The sequence below is a fragment of the Anolis sagrei genome, chromosome 13 (genome assembly GCF_037176765.1).
Source record: "Anolis sagrei isolate rAnoSag1 chromosome 13, rAnoSag1.mat, whole genome shotgun sequence".
NCBI lineage: Eukaryota > Metazoa > Chordata > Lepidosauria > Squamata > Dactyloidae > Anolis > Anolis sagrei.
The window spans coordinates 16,382,604-16,400,511 of NC_090033.1; the positions used below are offsets into that span (position 1 = coordinate 16,382,604).

A 17,908-nucleotide genomic window follows, 5' to 3' on the forward strand; every position below is an offset into this window, starting at 1 on the left:
CTCTGATGCTTTCAGGAAGATGTTCTACAACTATTTCTAGTATTTGGAATTTAGCTTAAATTTTTGACAGTCCGGGTAATGAAGAGCATCATCCACTCTTGGTCCAGATGCTTCCTGAAAGCATTTGAGATGCTCTGCAACTATTTCTGGTATGTGGAATTCCACTCCTGGTCCAGATGCTTCCTGAAAGCATCGGAGATGTTCTACAGAAAACAGGAGTGGAATTCCACATACCAGAAATAGTTGCAGAGCATCTCAAATGCTTTCAGGAAGCATCTGGACCAAGAGTGGATGATGCTCTTCATTACCCGGACTGTCAAAAATTTAAGCTAAATTCCAAATACTAGAAATAGTTGTAGAACATCTCAGATGCTTTCAGGAAGCATCTGGACCAGGAGTGGAATTCCACATACCGGAAAGTGGACCATGAGAGCTCTCCACTACCTGGACTGCCAAAAACTGAAACTAATTCCAAATACTAGAAATAGTTGTAGAACATCTCAGATGCTTTCAGGAAACATCTGGACCAGGAGTGGAATTCCACATACCAGAAATGGTTGCAGAACATCTCAAATGCTTTCAGGAATTCTGGTACCTACAAGGGTTGAATGAAAAGTAATGTCTCCAGCTTCGTGGAATTCCACTCTACCTTCGTGGAGTGGAATTCCACATACCAGAAATGGTTGCAGAGCATCTCAGTTGTTTTCAGGAAGCATCTGGACCAGGAGTGGAATTCCACATGCCAGAAATGGTTGTAGAACATCTCAGATGCTTTCAGGAAGCATCTGGACCAGGAGTGGACCATGAGAACTCTCCACTACCTGAACTGCCAAAAACCAATACTAAATTCCAAATATTAGAAATAGTTGTAGTACATCTCAGATGCTTTCAGGAAGCATCTGGTCCAAAAGTGGAATTCCACATACCAGAAATGGTTGCAGAACATCTCAGTTGCTTTCAGGAATCATCTGGACCAAGAGTGGACCATGAGAGCTCTCCACTACCTGAACTGCCAAAAACCAATACTAAATTCCAAATATTAGAAATAGTTGTAGTACATCTCAGATGCTTTCAGGAAACGTCTGGACCAGGAGTGGAATTCCGCATATCAGAAATGGTTGCAGAGCATCTCAGATGCTTTCAAGAAGCATCTGGACCAGGAGTGGAATTCCACATACCAGAAATGGTTGCAGGGCATCTCAGATGCTTTCAAGGAGGATCTGGACCAGGAGTGGAATTCCACAAACCAGAAATGGTTGTAGAACATCTCAGATGCTTTCAGGAAGCACCTGGACCAAGAGTGGAATTCCACATACCAGAAATGGTTGTAGAACATCTCAGATGCTTTCAAGAAGCCTCTGGACCAGGAGTGGAATTCCACATACCAGAAATGGTTGTAGAACATCTCAGATGCTTTCAGGAAGCATCTGGACCAAGAGTGGAATTCCACATACCAGAAATGGTTGCAGAGCATCTCAGATGCTTTCAGGAAACATCTGGACCAGGAGTGGAATTCCACATACCAGAAATGGTTGCAGAGCATCTCAGATGCTTTCACGAAGCATCTGGACCAAGAATGGATGATGAGGTTCTCCATTACCTGGACTGCCAAAAAATTAAGCTAAATTCCAAATACTAGAAATAGTTATAGAACATCTCAGATGCTTTCAGGAAGCATCTGGACCAAGAGTGGAATTCCACATACCAGAAATGGTTGTAGAACATCTCAGATGCTTTCAGGAAGCATCTGGACCAGGAGTGGACCATGAGAGCTCTCCACTACCTGAACTGCCAAAAACCGATACTAAATTCCAAATATTAGAAATAGTTGTAGTACATCCCAGATGCTTTCAGGAAACATCTGGACCAGGAGTGGAATTCCACATGCCAAAAATGGCTGTAGAACATCTCAGATGCTTTCAGGAAGCATCTGGACCAGGAGTGGAATTCCACATGCCAGAAATGGTTGTCGAACATCTCAGATGCTTTCAGGAAGCATCTGGACCAGGAGTGGAATTCCACATACCAGAAATGGTTGCAGAACATCTCAGTTGCTTTCAGGAATCATCTGGACCAAGAGTGGACCATGAGAGCTCTCCACTACCTGAACTGCCAAAAACCAATACTAAATTCCAAATATTAGAAATAGTTGTAGTACATCTCAGATGCTTTCAGAAAGCATCTGGACCAGGAATTGAATTCCACATACCGGAAATGGTTGTAGAACATCACAGATGCTTTCAGGAAGCATCTTGACCAGGAGTGGAACATAAGAGTTCTCCACTACCTGGACTGCCAAAAACTGAAACTAAATTCCAAATACTAGAAATAGTTGTAGAACATCTCAGATGCTTTCAGGAAACATCTGGACCAGGAGTGGAATTCCACATACCAGAAATAGCTGTAGAACATCTCAGATGCTTTCAGGAAGCATCTGGACCAAGAGTGGATGATGAGACTCTCCATTACCTGGACTGCCAAAAATTTAAGCTAAATTCCAAATACTAGAAATAGTTGTAGAACATCTCAGATGCTTTCAGGAAGCATCTGGACCATGAGTGGAATTCCACATACCAGAAATGGTTGCAGAATATCTCAGATATGGTTGTAGAACATCTCAGATGCTTCCAGGAAGCATCTGGACCAAGAGTGGATGGTGAGACTCTCCATTACCTGGACTGCCAAAAAGTTAAGCTAAATTCCAAATACTAGAAATAGTTGTAGAACATCTCAGAAGCTTTCAGGAAACATCTGGACCATGAGTGGAATTCCACATACCAGAAATGGTTGCAGAACATCTCAAATGCTTTCAGACATCTAAACATTAATGCAGGAACCCGCCATCGTGTAGAAATTACCGTGGTGGTGTAAGCTGCCTCGGGATTATTCTCCAGGATCCGGGAGAGTCCAAAGTCGGAGACCTTGCAGACCAAGTTGCCATTGACCAGGATGTTGCGGGCAGCCAGGTCACGGTGCACATAGCCAAGGTCGGCGAGATAGCGCATGCCAGCACCGATGCCCCGCAGCATGACTACTAGCTGGAGGACGGTGAACTGTCCGTCGTGTTTCTGTGGAGAGAAGAACCTCTTGAATTCCTCCAACGAGATGAGAAAGATTCCCACAATAATAATAATAATAATAATAATAATAATAATAATAATAATAATTCTCTAATAATATATCCAATTTCCTAGGTAATAATAATAATAGTAGTAGTAGCAGTAGTATTTACATAGAATCATAGAATCCCAGAGTTGGAAAAGACCTTGTGGTCCATCCAGTCCAACCCCCAGAAGCAGGGAAATCTTAAAGCACTCCCGACAGATGGCCATCCAGCCATGTACATAACAACACAGCACACATGCATATTAGGTCTAAGTGTCTGGGATTTGTCTCTGAATATCTGGCTCTTCCAAGGGTCTAGGTTATTAGAAGTTGTTGTTGTTGTTGTTAAATATATAAATATTATATGTATAATTAAAATATTAAAATATTTTTAATATTAAAATATTTTAAAATAAAATATAGCTTAAATTTTTGGCAGTCCAGGTAATGGACTTAAAATAAAAATATTATAAAAACATTAAAAATATTATAAAATATTAAAAATATTAATAACAAAATATATAAACATATAAAATATAATATATATAATATAAAAATATAAAATATATAAAAATATAAAAAGAATAATTATAAAAATATTAACAACATAAAATATATTGTAGAATATATAATACAATATATATATAATATATAATATATAAAATATTTTAAATATTTTATATTCTTTTAAATTTTACATTTTACCTTCTATTAAAATGTAAAATATAAAAAATATAAAATTATAAAAATATTATCAGCATAAAATATCTATAATATATAATGCAATATATAAAAATACATAAAATATAAAAATAATATATATATAATATTTTAATATTTTAAATATTTTACATTCTTTTATATTTTACATTTTACTTTTTAATAAAACAAAATATAAAAAATATAAATTTATAAAAATATATAATACATATAATTCAATATATATAAAATATATAAAATATTAAAATGTTATATATATATATATATATAATATTTTAATATTTTGAATATTTTATATTTTACATTTTACCTTTTATTAAAACATAAAATATAAAAAATATAAAATTATAAAAAGATTATCAATATAAAATATCTAAAATATATAATGCAATATATAAAATATAAAAATGTAATATATATAATATTTTAATATAGTAAATATTTTAATAAAAAATTACTTGCAGCTTCAAAGTGTGGCTACTTCCTGCCTGGGGGAATCCTTTGTTGGGAGGTGTTAGCTGGGCCTGATTATTTCCTGTCTGGAATTCCCCTCTGTTCTGAGTGTTGTTCTTTATGTACTGTCCTGACTTTAGAGGATTTTTTTTAACACTGGTAGCCAGATTGTGTTTATTATCATGGTTTCCTCCTTTCTGTTGACGTTGTCCATGTGTTTCTTGTGGATTTCAATGGCTTCTCTGTGTAGTCCGACATGTGTCGTTGTGAGAGTGATCCAACAATCCTGTGTTCTCAAATACTATGCTGTGTCCAGGTTGGTTCATCAGGTGCTCTGCTATGGCTGACTTCTCAGGGGAATTCCAGACAAGAAATAATCAGGACCAGCTAACACCTCCCAACAAAGGATTGCCCTAGTCTGACATGGTGGTTGTGAGAGTGGTCCAGCATTTCTATGTTCTCCAATAATGTGCTGTGTCCAGGTTTGTTCATCAGGTGCTGTACTATGGCTGACTTCTCAGGGGAATTCCAGACAGGGAACAATCAGGGCCAGCTAATACCTCCCAACAAAGGATTCCCCTAGCCAGACATGGAGGCTGTTAGCGTGGTCCAGCATTTCTATGTTCTCCAATAATATGCTGTGTCCAGGTTGGTTCATCAGGTGCTCTGCTATGGCTGACTTCTCAGGGGAATTCCAGACAAGAAATAATCAGGACCAGCTAACACCTCCCAACAAAGGATTGCCCTAGTCTGACATGGTGGTTGTGAGAGTGGTCCAGCATTTCTATGTTCTCCAATAATGTGCTGTGTCCAGGTTTGTTCATCAGGTGCTGTACTATGGCTGACTTCTCAGGGGAATTCCAGACAGGGAACAATCAGGGCCAGCTAATACCTCCCAACAAAGGATTCCCCTAGCCAGACATGGAGGCTGTTAGCGTGGTCCAGCATTTCTATGTTCTCCAATAATATGCTGTGTCCAGGTTGGTTCATCAGGTGCTCTGCTATGGCTGACTTCTCAGGGGAATTCCAGACAAGAAATAATCAGGACCAGCTAACACCTCCCAACAAAGGATTGCCCTAGTCTGACATGGTGGTTGTGAGAGTGGTCCAGCATTTCTATGTTCTCCAATAATGTGCTGTGTCCAGGTTTGTTCATCAGGTGCTGTACTATGGCTGACTTCTCAGGGGAATTCCAGACAGGGAACAATCAGGGCCAGCTAATACCTCCCAACAAAGGATTCCCCTAGCCAGACATGGAGGCTGTTAGCGTGGTCCAGCATTTCTATGTTCTCCAATAATATGCTGTGTCCAGGTTGGTTCATCAGGTGCCCCGCTATGGCTGACTTCTCAGGGGAATTCCAGACAGGAAACAATCAGGGCCAGCTAACACCTCCCAACAAAGGACTCCCCTAGCCAGACATGGTGGTTGTGAGCGTGGTCCAGCATTTCTATGTTCTCCAATAATGTGCTGTGTCCAGGTTGGGTCATCAGGTGCTCTGCTATGGCTGACTACTCAGGGGAATTCCAGACAAGAAACAATGAGGGCCAACTAACACCTCCCAACAAAGGATTCCCCCAGGCAGGTCATTCAATGCTAATCAAGGAGGTTGGTTCATCAAGGGACCCCCAAACGCAGCAGCATCGCCCAAACACGAATCAAGGAACATGGAAAGCACTCCAGGGTTAATATGGCAACAACATTCCCTCCAATTCATGCACACGAGAAGGAGCCATTTGTCTTATTCTTTGGCCCTGTTTTGTTTTGTTTTACCCGGAGAAAGGAATCCAGCGAGCCGTTCTCCATGTACTCGGTCACAATCATGACTAATTTGCCTGCAGGAGACAAGAAAGGTCGCATTAATGGAGAAGCCCCACCATTCTGCAGCGAGTGTAGCGCGGGCCGATGAAAATGAAAATAAACAATACACAATAACAATAACAATAATAATAATAATAATAATAATAATAATAACAATAACAACAATAATAAATAACAACAATAATAAAATAATTTTTATCTCTCTCTAATAGTGCTTGTTTTTATGTGACTGTTGCACTCCAGAGCAGGATTCCCCGCTGACTTTAAACATCATACAGCTGAGTTGAAATAGCAAGCAGTTTATTGAGGGTAACAAAAGCCAAAGCAATAAAAAAGTAATCCACAATAAAAGGTAAATCCAATTGATTAGGAAGTAAAAAGAGCCGTCAATCCAAAGAGAAATAGTCCAAAGAAATCTGTTGCACTCCAGGCCAATAAAACAATCATAAAAATGAAATAAACAATAGTAACGATAATAAATAATAATAAATTATTATTTATTATTGTTTATATTATTATTAATAATAATAATATAAACAATAATAAAGAAAGTTCTACTTTAACATAGTAGAAGTTATGACAAGGAAGTACAAAGAGGCAGAAGCATCATTATTTTTCTTTTGTCCTCCTTCCAGCCTCCCTCCATCTCTTGCTCTCTCTCTCTCTTTCCCTTCACGAAGCTAAACATACCGGGAATAAAACCCACACAAAACACAAGGAAGTACAAAGAGGCAGAAGCATCATTTTTTTTCTTTCTTTTGTCCTCCTTCCAACCTTCCTCCATCTCTTGCTCTCTCTCCCTCTCTTTCCCTTCACGAAGCTAAACATACCGGGAATAAAACCCACACAAAACACAAGGAAGTACAAAGAGGCAGAAGCATCATTTTCTTCTTCCTTTTGTCCTCCTTCCAGCCTTCCTCCATCTCTTGCTCTCTCTCTCTCTTTCCCTTCACGAAGCTAAACATACCGGGAATAAAACCCACACAAAATACAAGGAAGTACAAAGAGGCAGAAGCATCATTTTTTCTGTCTTTCTTTTGTCCTCCTTCCAGCCTCCCTCCATCTCTTGCTTTCTCTCTCTCCCTTCACGAAGCTAAACATACCGGGAATAAAACCCACACAAAACACAAGGAAGTACAAAGAGGCAGAAGCATCATTTTCTTCTTCCTTTTGTCCTCCTTCCAGCCTCCCTCCATCTCTTGCTCTCTCTCTCTCTCTCTTTCCCTTCACAAAGCTAAACATACCGGGAATAAAACCCACACAAAACACAAGGAAGTACAAAGAGGCAGAAGCATCATTATTTTTCTTTTGCCTTCCTTCCAGCCTCCCTCCATCTCTTGCTCTCTCTCTCTCTCTTTCCCTTCACGAAGCTAAACATACCGGGAATAAAACCCATACAAAACACAAGGAAGTACAAAGAGGCAGAAGCACCATTTTTTCCTTTCTTTTGTCCTCCTCCCAACCTTCCTCCATCTCTTGCTCTCTCTCCCTCTCTTTCCCTTCACAAAGCTAAACATACCGGGAATAAAACCCACACAAAACAAAAGGAAGTACAAAGAGGCACAAGCATCTTTTTTTTTTCTTTTGTCCTCCTTCCAGCCTCCCTCCATCTCTTGCTCTCTCTCTCTCTCTTTCCCTTCATGAAGCTAAGTATGCTTTAGGGGCTGTGGTGGTGCAGTGAGTTACGGTCAGCTATTTGAATCCACGGATGGGGTGAGCTCCCACTGTTAGCCCCAGCTTCTGCCAACGCAGCAGTTCAAAAACATGCAAATGTGAGCAACATTTTGAAAATAGAAAAAAAAAATTTATTTATTATTTTAAAAGTTTATAAAAACTTTGGAAATTCCCCAAAAATCTGTGGATAAGTGAAACATTCTGATATTTGGTGGGCTAAGAGCGGTAAATGTGTTCGAAAACATGCAAATGTGAGTAGACCATAGGTACCACTTCAGCAGGACGGTAATGGTGGTCAATGTAGTCATGCTAGTCACATGACCTTGGAGGCGTCTATAGACAATGCCAGCTCTTTGGTTTAGAAGTCCAGGGCTCCTGGAGTTGGGTTGAGACGAATGCAGCCATGGTGTGAAGACGCACACCGTCTTCTACCAGCCAATCCCTGGACTTACTTTTGGTGACGACCCCTTCCAGGTGGATGACGTTGGGGTGGTCGAACTGCGCCATGATGCTGGCTTCGCTCAGGAAGTCCCGCCTCTGCTTCTCGGTGTAGCCGGCCTTCAGAGCCTTGACTGCCACAGGCATCTCACGCTTGCCGGGCAACTTCAGCCGGCCGTAGCACACTTCGCCCGACTCTCCTGCAGAGCAAAAGAACGAGAGGTCCTTAAGACAACGATGGGCTCTTTTTGGGAGAATTGAATACGATATTGAGGCCTATCGAAGTCAACTATCCTAATCTATATAAGTAAAAATGTAATGTTCGTTTGTGGGATTAACATAACTCAAAAACCACTGGACGAATTGACACCAAATTTGGACACAAGACACCCATCAGGCCAACGAGTGATCATCACTCATAAAAACATGGAAAAACACAGCAAAAGAGATGTAAAAAGCCAATAATAATAATAATCTATATAAATAAAAATGTAATGTTCGTTTGTGGTATTCACAGAACTCAAAAACCACTGGGCGAATTGACACCAAATTTGGACACAAGACACCTAACAACCCAATGTATGTCCTTCACTCAAAAAAATTGATTTTGTCATTTGGGAGTTGTAGTTGCTGGGATTTATAGTTAACCTACAATCAAAGAGCATTCTGAACTCCACCAACGATGGTGGAGTTCAGAATGCTCTTTGATTGTAGGTTAACTATAAATCCCAGCAACTACAACTCCCAAATGACAAAATCCCAAATGACAAAATGACAAAATCAACGATGGAATTGAACCAAATGTGGCACACAGAACTCCCACAACCAAGAGAAAATACAGGAAGGGTTTGGTGGGCATTGACCTTGAGTTTGGGAGTTGTAGTTCACCTACATCCAGAGAGCACTGTGGACTCAAACAATGATAGATCTGGACCAAACTTGGCACAAATACTCAATATGCCCAAATGTGAATACAGATGGAATTTGGGGGGAAATAGATCTTGACATTTGGGAATTGTAGTTACTGGGATTTATAGTTCACCTACAATCAAAGAGCATTCTGAACCCCACCGATGATAGAATTGGGGCTAACCTCCCACACAGAACACCCATGAACAACAGGAAGTTCTGTGTTTTCTGATGGTCACCAAATTTGGACACAAGACACCTCTCAGGCCAACGAGTGACCATCACTCATAAAAACACTGAAAAACACAGCAGTAGGGACTTAAAAAGCAAAAAAAAAATCCAAAATACATTACAACGCATACGAAAAACCACATGTATACACAAACACACATATATTCACACACACACACACACACATACACAAATATAGACACAAACAGCACATATACACTGACTGGGCCACAGCAACGCATGGCAGGGGACAGCTAATCTATTAATATTAATGGTAATAATTTTATTTATTTTCTTAATATTTTTAAAAATATTTAAATAATTTTCATAGAATCCTAGAGTTGAAGGCGACCTTCCAAGGACCATCTAGTCCAACCCCCTTCTTCCAAGCAAAAGAACACCATCAAAACTCTACTGACAGATGACCATCTAGCCTATAAACTAATTCATATGCTTCCACTATAGTATGAGAAGCATCCCAACACAGCACAGAGATGTACTTACTAGAGCACAATTCTGGGGAATGTAGTTCAGGGAAGGGCCTTTTGCATTCTCTGCCATAGGGCTCTTCACCTTCCCATACTACATTTCCCAGAGTTCTCAATCTCTTTCCAGAGGACACATCTCTCCCCTCTTCTAATTGGTGCTTTTGATGCTGAGCAGAATTCTGGGAAATGTAGTTCAGGGCAGGGCCTTTTGCATTCTCTGGCATATAGCTACTCACCTTCCCAAACTACATTTCTCCGAGTTCTCACTCTCATTCCAAAGGACACATCTCTCCCCTCTTCTGATTGGGGCTTTCTGATGCTGAGCAGAATTCTGGAGAAAGTAGTTCAGGGCAGGGCCTTTTGCATTCTCTGGCATACAGCTACTCACCTTCCCAAACTACATTTCTCCGAGTTCTCAGTCTCAATCCAAATAACACATCTCTTCCCTCTTATGATTGGTGTTTTCTGATGCTGAGCAGAATTCTGGGGAATATAGTTCAGGGCAGGGCCTTTTGCATTTTCTGGCATACAGCTACTCACTTTCCCAAACATTTCTCAGAGTTCTCAATCTCTTTCCAGAGGACACATCTCCCCCCTCTTCTGACTGGTGCTTTCTGATGCTGAGCAGAATTCTGGAGAATGTAGTTCAGGGCAGGGCCTTTTGCATTCTCTGGCATACAGCTACTTGCCTTCCCAAACTACATTTCTCAGAGTTCTCAGTCTCATTCCAAAGGACACATCTCTCCCCTCTTTTGGTGCTTTCTGATGCTGAGCAGAATTCTGGGGAATGTAGTTCAGGGCAGGGCCTTTTGCATTCTCTGGCATACAGCTACTCACCTTCCCAAACTACATTTCTCAGAGTTCTCAGTCTCATTCCAAAGGACACATCTCTCCCCTCTTTTGGTGCTTTCTGATGCTGAGCAGAATTCTGGGGAATGTAGTTCAGGGCAGGGCCTTTTGCATTCTCTGGCATACAGCTACTCACCTTCCCAAACTACATTTCTTCGCGTTCTCAGTCTCATTCCAAAGGACACATCTCTCCCCTCTTCTGATTGGTGCTTTTGATGCTGAGCAAAATTCTGGGAAATGTAGTTTAGGACAGGGACTTTTGCATTCTCTGCCATAGGACTCCCTGCCTTCCCAAACTACTTTTCTCTTTCCCAGCGAACTCTGCTTTCTCCCTGCTGCTTCGCTCTCCTTGTGGCGAGAGGAAAGGCAGCCTTTTTGGCTTTGCTTTGCTTCCTTGTGCCGAATATGAAACTGACTTTGGGAGGTTTCTGAGGTTTACAAAAAAAAATTTAAAAAAAGAACCAGGTAAGTTTCGATTCTTAAGTTTTTGGCCTGTAAGTAGAAAATTTTACGAATTTGATCCGAATTACGAGGCAAACAAAAAAAAAATTCCTAGAATGAACACAGTCTTTCATTGTTGGGATTTGAGATCTTTCCTGTTCGTTGCTATCTCTAATAATTTCACGTGAGCATCCAAGATATTGGATCAAGAACTGTAACTGTTGTGCTAGTTCTTGCTAGTTCAGAAATGAAGCCGCTGGGAGAGATCATCCGGAGTTTCGGAGTGTGATGTCATGTGTACGCGGATGATGTCCAACTGTCATTCCTTTCCACCTGCTACTAAGGAGGCTGTCCAGGTCCTGAACCGGTGCTTGGCCGCTGTGACGGTCTGGATGAGGGCAAAGAAATTGAAACTGAATCCAGACAAGACAGAGGTACTCCTGGTCAGTCGCAAGGCCGAACAGGGCATAGGGTTACAGCCTGTGCTGGATGGGGTCGCACTCCCCTTGAAGACACAGGTTCGCAGCTTGGGTGTGATCCTGGACTCATCACTGAGCCTGGAACCTCAGGTTTCGGCGGTGACCAGGGGAGCATTCGCACAGTTAAAACTCATGCGCCAACTGCAGCCGTACCTTGGGAAGTCTGACTTGGCCACAGTAGTCCACGCTCTGGTTACATCCCGTCTAGACTACTGCAACGCTCTCTATATGGGGTTGCCTTTGAAGACGGCTCGGAAGCTTCAACTAGTCCAACGCTCGGCAGCCATGATACTAACAGGAGCGGAGCTCAGGGAGCATACAACTCCTCTGCTGCACCAGCTCCACTGGCTGCCGATTTGCTACCGGGCTCAATTCAAAGTGCTGGCGTTGGCCTTTAAAGCCCTAAACGGTTCTGGCCCAAGTTACCTATCATAGAATCATAGAATCATAGAATCATAGAATCAAAGAGTTGGAAGAGACCTCATGGGCCATCCAGTCCAACCCCATTCTGCCAAGAAGTAGGAATATTGCATTCAAATCACCCCTGACAAATGGCCATCCAGCCTCTGCTTAAAAGCTTCCAAAGAAGGAGCCTCCACCACACTCTGGGGCAGAGAGTTCCACTGCTGAACAGCTCTCATAGTCAGGAAGTTCTTCCTCATGTTCTCTTGTAGTTTGAAGCCATTGTTCCGTGTCCTAGTCTCCAAGGAAGCAGAAAACAAGCTTACTCCCTCCTCCCTGTGGCTTCCTCTCACATATTTATACATGGCTATCATCATATCTCCTCTCAGCCTTCTCTTCTTCAGGCTAAACATGCCCAGTTCCCTAAGCCGCTCCTCATAGGGCTTGTTCTCCAGACCCTTGATCATTTTAGTCACCCTCCTCTGGACACATTCCAGCTATCCGAACGTATCTCTGCCTATCAGCCCGCCAGGACTCTAAGATCTTCTGAGGAGGCCCTGCTCTCTATCCCGCCTGCTTCACAGGTGCGGCTGGCGGAGACGAGAGACAGGGCCTTTTCTGTGGTGGCCCCCCCCCCCCGGCTGTGGAGCGCCCTTCCTATGGAGGTAAGATCAGCCCCCTCGCTGATGGTGTTCCGAAGAAGATTAAAAACTTGGATGCTTGAACGGGCATTCGGTTAAACAGTGCAATGAATGTGATGATTACAGGAATGGAAATTTGGACGACGGATTGGATCACGACTCTAGTGATGAGATGCATTGTGTTGTCTATTTTTGTGTCAATATTGTATATTATGCTTTTATGGTTTTAAATGGTATATCGTTGATTGATTCTTATCCTTGTTGTAAGCCGCGTTGAGTTTCAATGAACCAAAAATGGAATACGCACCACATCCAATGACTTTCTCAATCTTAATCCTGGAGGCTTCAATCTCCCGGGTGAATTCGTGCACCGCTTGGCAGGGGTCCTCGTAAGTGTGCGGCTCCACGTAGAATTTGGATTCAGGGAACTTCACTGCCGGGGTTCAGAGAAGAAGACACAAGAGGTGAGATCCATGCAAGAAGAGATCAGATGATATATCTAAATATTAGGGCTGGGCGGTTTCGTTTCGTAATTTCGTAATTCGTTAAAAATCGTTATTTTTTTTATAACGAAGCGATATTGAACCATTCAGGAGCATCTAAAAAACGAAACGAATTTTTCAATTCGTTTCGTAATTGCTTCGTATTCGTTTCGTATTCGTTTCGAAATCGTTTCGTTATTATTTCTGCATGTCTGGGGCAAGTTTTATAGTTGTTGTTTGTTTAATCAGTGAAAAAAAATTATAATTATCAGACCAACAGTCAACAACCGAGGGAGAGGGAAGCTCCAGAAGTTCCTCCTGTCCCATTTGGAGGGTTTTTTAGCGTATTGCGCGGTCGCGTCCGCCATTAACGAATCGATTCGTAATTGTTTCGTAATTGTTTCGCATTGTTTTGTAATTTACGAAATTTCGTAAATATCGAACTTTTTAAAAGAAAAATTTCGGAATTCTTTTTAAAATTGAAATGCAAAAACCCCCAAAAAACGAATCGATTTTAAAAACAAATTTTTCCGTGGTTGCCCAGCCCTCTTATATATATTTATTAGGGCTGGTCAATTCGTTTCGTTAATTCGTAATTCGTTAAAAAATTCGTTAATTTTTGAATTACGAAACGATTACAAAACTTTTTTTTTAACCTGGAAGTGTTTTTAAATATCGAAACAGCAGGCGCCAAAAAATTTTGTATTTCCGTCCATTTCGGAAATACGTAAGATGGCCGCCTGCCGATGCTTGCTGGGAGCTCTCCTCTCTCGGCGCCGGCTGAGCAAGCGAGCGAGAGGGCGAGCGAGAGGGGCGAGCGAGCGGCGAGCGAGAGGGGCGAGCGAGCGGCGAGCGAGAGGGGCGAGCGAGGCATTCTCTCCTGACGTTTTGCCTGCATCTATGGCAAGCATCCTCAGAGGTAGTGAGGTCTGTTGGAAGTAGGAAAAAGGGTTTATATTTATGTGGAATAATGACCAGGGTGGGACAAAGGACTCTTGTCTGCTGGAGCTAGGGGTGAATGTTTCAACTGACCACCTTGATTAGCATTTGATGGCCTGGCAGTGACTGGAGCAATCTTTTGTTGAGAGGTGATTAGATGTCCCTGATTGGGTTGTTGTAGGTTTTTTCAGGCTATATGTCCATGGCCTAGAGGCATTTTCTCCTGACTTTTCGCCTGCATCTATGGCGAGCGAGAGGGGCGAGCGAGAGGGGCGAGCGAGAGGGGCGAGCGAGCAGCGAGCGAGAGGGGCGAGCGAGGCATTCTCTCCTGACGTTTTGCCTGCATCTATGGCAAGCATCCTCAGAGGTAGTAAGGTCTGTTGGAAGTAGGAAAAAGGGTTTATATTTATGTGGAATAATGACCAGGGTGGGACAAAGGACTCTTGTCTGCTGGAGCGAGGTGTGAATGTTTCAACTGACCACCTTGATTAGAGGGCCCGCCAGAGTGAGTGCCTGCCTTCCCTCCTTAATAATAATTTTAATTTCTCCTCCCTATTCTACTAAATTAATAATTAAATTTAAAAAATATTGAAAAAATATTGAAAAAAAAGGGCGCCATCTTTACAAAATGTTTTGTAAATATTTACGAAATTTCGTAAATACCGAACTTTTTTTTTGGAAAATTTTGTAATTATTTTAAATATCGAAACAAAAAAAACCCCCAATTACAAATCGATTTTAGAAACAAATTTTTGCGTTGTTACCCAGGCCTAATATTTATACACACACATACTTGGTAAAGGCAGTACTCTCAACCCAATATTTCTCCCCCTCAACCTGAGATATATCTACACTGTCAAATTAATGCAGCGTGACCACACTTTAGCTGCTATAGCTTAATGCTATAGAATCATGGGAGCTGCAATGTCTTTATAAGGGCGTCCATTGAATTGCCTCTATTGAACGGTATAGTCATCAAGTAGGCTTGGGTAACAACGGAAAAAATTGTTTCTGAACTCGTTTCGTTTTTAGGGGTCCATAGCGTTTCATTTTTTTTTAATAATTCCGAAATTTTCCTTTAAAATTTCGTAAAATTACGAATCGATTCGTTAATGGTGGACGCGATTGCACGATATGCTAAAAAAACCTTCAAATGGGACAGGGGGAACTTCCGAAGCTTCCCTCTCCCTCTGTTGTTGACTGTTGGTGTGATAAAACACACAACAACTATAAAACTTGCACCAGACAGGCGAAAATAATTACGAAAAAATTACGAAAAAATTACAAAAAAATTACGAAAAAATTACGAAAAAATTACGAAAAAATTACAAAAATATTACAAAAAATTACGAAAAAATTACGAAAAAATTACAAAAAAATTACAAAAAAATTACGAAAAAATTACAAAAAAATTACGAAAAAATTACGAAATGATTAAGAAATAAATTGAAAAAATTGTTTCGAATCTAATTTACTCCTCACACAATTCCTGCATGGCTCAATATTGGATCGTAAGCTAATTTAAATACGAATTAATAACGACTTACGAAATTAACGAACGAAATCGCCCAAGCCTAATATCTATATATATAAAAATGTAACGTTCGTTTGTGGGATTAACAGAACTCAAAAACCACTGGACGAATGGGCACCAAATTTGGACACAAGACACCTAACAACCTTTACTCAAAAAATTGATTTTGTCATTTGAGAGTTGTAGTTGCTGGGATTTATAGTTCACCTACAATCAAAGAGCATTCTGAACCCCACCAACGATGGAATTGAACCAAACTTGGCACGCGGTTCTCCCACAAATGAACATTACATTTATATCTATATATATAAAAATGTTCTGTGCGTAATGAGTACCTTAAAAACAAAAGAACCAATGAACAAAATGACACCAAATTTGGCAACAAAACATCTCACAACACAAGGAGTGACCAGCACTCAAAAAATTATGATTTTGTCATTTGGGAGTTGTAGTTGATGGGATTTATAGTTCACCTACAATCAAAGAGCATTCTGAACTCCACCAATGATGGAATTGAACCAAACATGGCATACAGGACTCCCATGATCAACAGAAAACATAAAAAGGGTTTGTTGGGCATTGACTTTGAGTTGGGACTTGTAGTTCACCAAAATACAGAGAGCACTGTGGACTCAAGCATTGATGGATCTGGACCAAATTTGACACAAAAATTCCATATGCCTAAATATGAACACAGATGGAGTTTGGGGGAAATAGACTTTGACATTTGGGAGTTGTAGTTACTGGGATTTATAGTTCACCTACAATCAATACCCATTCTGAACCCCACGAACAACAGAATTGGGGCAGACTTCCCACACAGAACCCCCATGACCAACAGAAAATACTTATGACCACCCAGTCCAACTCCCTTCACCAGGGCAAAAAAACATAATCAAAGCTCTCCTGACAAAGAGCCATCCAGCCATAGGTATTCGTTAGATATATCTATACACAGAGATATAGTATCATAGATTTGAAAGGGACCCCTAAAGAAGGACAATGGGTCTCTATTGTACAGCATGGTCATCAAGTCCTCTTCTTGAGCCTTTCTTGCTGACCTTTTTAGTTGCCACATCACACTGTTGACTCACCCTCTGCACTCACCTTGTCCATTCTGGTAATGCATTTTCTCCTCATCGGAGTCCTGGAAAGCTTTGCTGTAGCCGCAGTGCCTGATGCACCGGGGAGAAGAAAGAAGAAAGAAGAGAGAAGAAGACAGAAGAAGAGAGGAGAGAGGGAGAGAGAAGGAGAGAGAAGACAGAGGAGAGGAGAAGTGAGTAGAGAAGGAGGGAGAAGATAGATAAGAGAAAGAGAGAAGAGAAAAGACAGAAAAGAAAAGAAGAGAGGAGAGAAGAAGACAGAAGAGAGAAGGAGAAAGAAAACAGAAGATAAAGAAGACAGGAATCAAGAAGACAGAAGAAAAAAGTAGAGAGAAGACCGAAGAAGAGAGATGAAAAGAGAAGACAAAAGAGAAGGGAAGATGAAGAGAGCAGACCAAAGAAGACAGAAGACAAGAAGACAGAAGAGAGGAGAGAAAAAGAGAGAAGGAGAGAGAAGACAGAGGAGAGGAGAGAAGAAGTGAGAAGAGGAGAGAAGGAGAAAGAGGATAGATAAGAGAAGGAGAGAAGAGAAAAGACAGAAAAGAAGAGAAAAGAAGACAGAAGAAAGAAGGAGAAACAGAAGAAAAAGAAGACAGAAAACAAAAAGAGAGAAGAAGAAAGAAGACGGAAGAAAAAAGTAGAGAGAAGACCGAAGAAGAGAGATGAAGAGAGAAGACAAAAGACAAGGAGAAGGAAGAGAGAAGACAGAAGAATTGGGAGAGAAAACCAGGGAAGATGAAGAGAGAAGACCAAAGAAGACAGAAGACAAGAAGACAGAAGAGAGGAGAGAGAAAGAGAGAAGGAGAGAGAAGACAGAGGAGAGGAGAAGTGAGTAGAGAAGGAGAGAGAAGATAGATAAGAGAAAGAGAGAAGAGAAAAGACAGAAAAGAAAAGAAGAGAGGAGAGAAGAAGACAGAAGAGAGAAGAAAGAAAACAGAAGATAAAGTAGACAGAAATCAAGAATTGAGAAGAAGAAAGAAGACAGAAGAAAAAAGAAGAGAGAAGACCGAAGAAGGGAGATGAAGAGAGAAGACAAAAAACAGAAGAAAGAAGAAAGAAGACAGAAGAATTGGGAGAGAAAACCAAAGAAGACAGAAGACAAGAAAAGAGAAGACAAAAGACAGAAGACAGACGACAGGGAAAAAAGAAGTCAGAAGAAAAAAGAAGAAGAGAGAAGACAGAAGAAGAAAGAAGAGGGAAG

At 41.0% G+C, this 17,908-nt stretch overlaps 1 protein-coding gene across 1 annotated transcript in view; it reads right to left on the bottom strand.

Moving 5' to 3' along the window:
• Positions 1-17,908, bottom strand: part of EPHA8 (EPH receptor A8) — a 144,174-nt gene that overhangs the window by 25,101 nt on the left and 101,165 nt on the right. Inside the window, exons 9-13 of the mRNA XM_067472836.1 lie at positions 16,712-16,779; positions 12,957-13,082; positions 8,224-8,409; positions 6,050-6,111; positions 2,859-3,068 (exon numbers count right to left, since the gene is read on the bottom strand). Of these exons, the coding sequence (XP_067328937.1) occupies positions 2,859-3,068; positions 6,050-6,111; positions 8,224-8,409; positions 12,957-13,082; positions 16,712-16,779 (652 nt within the window). The remainder of the gene's footprint in view (positions 1-2,858; positions 3,069-6,049; positions 6,112-8,223; positions 8,410-12,956; positions 13,083-16,711; positions 16,780-17,908) is intronic.